Raw genomic sequence first — 4471 nt, forward strand, 5'->3', positions numbered from 1 at the left:
AAGATTTATTATCTCTCATATGGCATGAGATTAACTAATATGGTATATGGTGTAAAGAGCATAATTAGATACAATGTGCTTTATTATATTGAGTGGGCTTAGAATAGCTAGTGGGCTTGGATTGATTAAAGTAGAAAAAATTCTTAATAATGTTTGGCCCAAATATTATACCCGACCCGATGCGGCCCAAGAGCAGGTATTTGACGTGGTCCGATCAAGTCTTCAGCATTCTTCAGGCAGCAAATTCTTACAGAGACCTTTCGAACCCTTCAATGGAGGATGATTACAGTAATGGCGGTGAGAGTAACACAATCGTCGACACTGCTAAAGCTGAAAGATCCGTGTGGCTGATGAAGTGCCCACCGGTCGTTTCCAAGGCATGGCAATCCGCCGCCGCGTCTACCGCCGACGCTCCCGCCGTCGCTAAAGTCATCGTCTCGCTCGATCCCCTGCATCCTGAGGACCCCTCGTCCCTCCAAGTACTTCCATCTTTTTCTTATCTGTGGTATGTTAGAATGCCAAGGGAGCAGACACAGCTGGGTTAACTGCTATCTCGTAGAAAAATAGAAACTTTATTCTTTTTTAAGATTCAAGATTTAGACCCAGGGTAGTGTAAACATACTGGATTGGCAATGGATGTTTGGAATTTTTTTTAAAAAAAAGAAAGAAAGAAAAACATAGTTGTTCATGTGTTTGTTGGGTTGTTGGTCGCAAAGGCTTTTGTTTGTGTGACGTGTTTATTTGGATTTAGGATTTGAATTTGTGGTGATCTTCAGTTTACCATGGAGATGGCTGGGAGTGAGGTTATGCAAGCACCCAAGAGCTACTCTCTCAATATGTCTAAAGATTTCGTTCCCATGTGTGTTTTCTCCGAGACAAATCAAGGTAAAATCATCAGTTATCTTCTGTGATTTTTTTGGGACTTTCATTTGTTTGTTTTTCGAATTTCGCATATGATGATCTTTAGTATAGATATTGATTAATTTCTCTCGTTGTTCTCAATTTTTTTTTATTGTAGTATGTTGATGGTTGGATAGTTATTTACAGTATTGACTCTGATGTCATCATTAATGTTCATTGCGTATTGCAATTACTTTAATTTTTGATGTGCAATTACTTTAATTTTTTATGTGTTATGGACGGTTTCTTTAGTTGTCGGACACATTTTTGTTAACCTAAATATATATTGTGTGACATTGTGAAGTAACAATAGCACGTTATCCGTACGTGTGATTGCTTCTGTAAGGAATTTGTTTTAAAGCATGCACTCGCAGTTGCGATAATTGTGATGCAAATGATCGAAGGTAGCAACAGAAGAAATACGTGATTTTTTTTAAATTTTCTATCATCATTTGGCTTATCGTGCTGGATGTTATGTGGATCGGTATTGTTGTTTTGTGCAAGACATCATAGTGTAAGAAAATTTGATAAATGAGAATCGGTGTTGAACCGTTGTAATTTTACTAGGAAAAGAAAGATGAAGGATTTACTAATTTAAGTGATGTATTGTTTCCTGTGTGGCTGAAACAATTTTTTCATTCAAAATTTCTTTTTCTGATGGAAATGGCCTTTTTGATCTATGCAACTTGCTTAATTTTTCCTTAAATATTTTTTTCGCTTATGAAATTTACCCCTCTGATGCCAGCAACTTGCTTGAGTATGAACATTCTGATATAGGAATGAAAATAGCCCATCCAAATCATTAATATGTAACTTTTAATTACTGCAACATACTGTGAAATTTTAATTACTGACTGCAGCTTAGGCGAGTTTCAATATTATGACTCATTATGTGTGATGTTACCTTGACATGTTGGGCATTGATTCGGAATTACTTCTTTTAATATCCTTTTGCTACATATGTATTCTTCATTTACAAATTTTCATTGCAAAATTTACTTCAAAGTAGGCACTAGTACATTGATTGTTTACTTGTTCTTAAATTGTGTTTCTCCTTTCTTTTTCCTAGAAAGAATTGCAATGGAAGGGAAAGTAGAACACAAGTTTGATATGAAGCCTCATCATGAGAACATTGAAGAATATAGAAAAATTTGTCGTGAAAGAACAAATAAATACATGATCAAGAATAGGCAAATTCAGGTTGTACACTTCTCTGGTCTTTTTGTTTGCCTCTTGTGACTGGCAGTTCCTGTTTGATACATTTTTGTTAAAGTTCCTTTTCCATCACGCCTTAATTTTGACAGGTGATCAATAATGATCGCGGAGCGCACATGAGGCCCATGCCTGGGATAATGGGCTTTATTTCATCCACATCTAAGGTTTGCATACATTTTCACCCCTAAAGGTTAAATTCTAGGCATCGGTACATTTGTATTTTCTGTATCACACCACATGTCTTCTCATTGAAGTGCTGGTGTCAGATTTTTTATGCTTTCTGAATAAGAAACCTAATAAAAGTTTTGGAAAATCGATCCAGTTTATTACTCTCGACTGATCATTTATGATTTAGAGTATATGTCAAGCATTGATGTCAAAGATTTGAATGAATCCCAAAAAGCATCTTACTAATCTATTCCCCATTCTCTTTGGTTATCTTTGTGCTTAATCCTATTATCTAATTAGAAGCTATAAATTATATTGTTTGTGCTGATTATTTAGAAATACACAAGAGGCTGGAAATGGATTTTTTTAGAATATGGAAATAAGAGGCATTATCCGGATCAAAAGAGAGTTTATCTGTAAAACGTCGGAGATTTTTCCTTATCCACGGAGTGAAGGATTGCTAATTCTCTTCATCTTTGGCTTCCTTGACTTTCCCATACTAAGCTTTCCTTTTCTTTTCCAAATTAATATATAATGAACATTCACTCCCTACCCCCAAATGGAGACATAGATACATGATAGGTCTGTGAATTTATTTTAATAGGTTATATTAAAATCCTGTTTACATTATCCTTCCTAGGGAGGTGAAGGTTACAAGAAATTTTAACTCATGATAGAAATTAATTATCAGTTGGTAGTGTTGTTAGTGGCAGACTGCTGTAGATGAACTCATTGAAATATTTTATTAAATTAGGATTTTCGTATTCGAGTCCTAGTGTTTCTGCTGCACCTCCTCGTAGCCAATTGTGTGTCTCGAGTCTTGATGCAATTAATGCTTCAGAGACGTACTTTTTCCCCATTCTCTACTGTCTTATCTTATAGTACATGTATTCCAATTGATATGTGGATATTTATTTAAGATTTTTCTTTCAAAGTTGTTGAGGATTGTTTTTAGCAAAAGGAGCGCCTTATCCTTTAAATAAATTGGGCGTTTGCAGGATAAGAAGAAAGCTGCTCCAGTTAAGGGACCAGATGTGAAAAGAACCAGAAGGGACCGTGGTGAACTAGAAGATATCATGTTTAAGCTTTTTGAAGAGCAGCCTAACTGGGCATTGAAGCAGCTTGTTCAAGAGACAGATCAACCTGCGGTATGTCTTTGCTTATCACAACATACATGCACACTTGGAACCTTTGTTCTTATTTTTTCGTATCTTCTTTTTTTGCAGCAATTCTTGAAAGAGATATTGAATGAACTCTGTGTATACAATAAAAGGGGAGCAAACCAAGGTACATATGAGCTTAAGCCAGAGTATAAGAAATCGGCTCAGGATACAGGTGCTGAGTGATGAGTATTTTCTCTTTGTTGCACATTGTGTGATGAGAGTGTTAAAGTTGAGAATTGAGAGGGTTCTTTAACATTGTACACCTGTTACCTGTCTTGGAAGATAGTGCAATCTTTTAGGCTACAGATGTTTAAAATATGCTGCTTGATATTTACCCTTCCGTTTATTTTTAACCAGTTGATGTATCAATTATGTAATGAATCAGAAACAAAAAGAAACAAGTTAGTGTTATTTCCGTCTTAGGCTGATATGCTTGATCTGAAATGCTTTTCGTGTATGATAGTTAGCTGCTTATGTAATATCAATTCTGATTGGACTATCTTCAGTAACATAGTAAGGATGCTTTTATTCAGCTTATGTTTGCCGTGAGATACATGCTTGAATTTCACTATCATTCCACCTGTTCTATGTCTTGCTCATTCCAACCATTTTTTCAAATGACGCCATAAGAGCAAGAATTTACCCCTTCTAAAACTCATGACTGACTGACATGTCCACTGGGAGGTAGAATTGATGATGTCACTACCAAATTTCCATCAGAATCCAGGATTGCTTCAGATGCCTGCATTTGCAACAAAAAAAGGATCCAACTGAGATCCCATCATCACCCGTGTACCAAAAAGTGCAACTTTATAGGAGCACCAACTTCAAATAGACTCTGTTGGACTTCTCAACATAAAATTGTGCTATAATTAATCCCGGCAGTCATATTGTTTGGATTTTGTTTCGGACAGTTGATAGCCATAGTCAGACATTCAAAACACATTGCACTTCATCAACTGTGCCAACTAAAATGAACCTTTAAGACAACCTAGAAAAATTGTTGTTCATCCACTGAAATCCAC

General features: G+C 35.9%; 1 protein-coding gene across 1 annotated transcript; it reads left to right on the forward strand.

Moving 5' to 3' along the window:
- The first annotated feature begins 220 nt into the window (after positions 1 to 220).
- LOC142521151 (uncharacterized) lies at positions 221 to 3890 on the forward strand. The gene is made up of 6 exons (XM_075624376.1): positions 221 to 479; positions 777 to 885; positions 1970 to 2100; positions 2205 to 2279; positions 3282 to 3431; positions 3510 to 3890. Exons 1-6 carry the CDS (start codon positions 273 to 275, stop codon positions 3627 to 3629), a joined length of 792 nt encoding a protein of 263 aa, XP_075480491.1. The 5' UTR covers positions 221 to 272; the 3' UTR covers positions 3630 to 3890.
- Positions 3891 to 4471: the final 581 nt, after the last annotated feature.

This window comes from Primulina tabacum, chromosome 12 (assembly GCF_025594145.1).
Source record: "Primulina tabacum isolate GXHZ01 chromosome 12, ASM2559414v2, whole genome shotgun sequence".
NCBI lineage: Eukaryota > Viridiplantae > Streptophyta > Magnoliopsida > Lamiales > Gesneriaceae > Primulina > Primulina tabacum.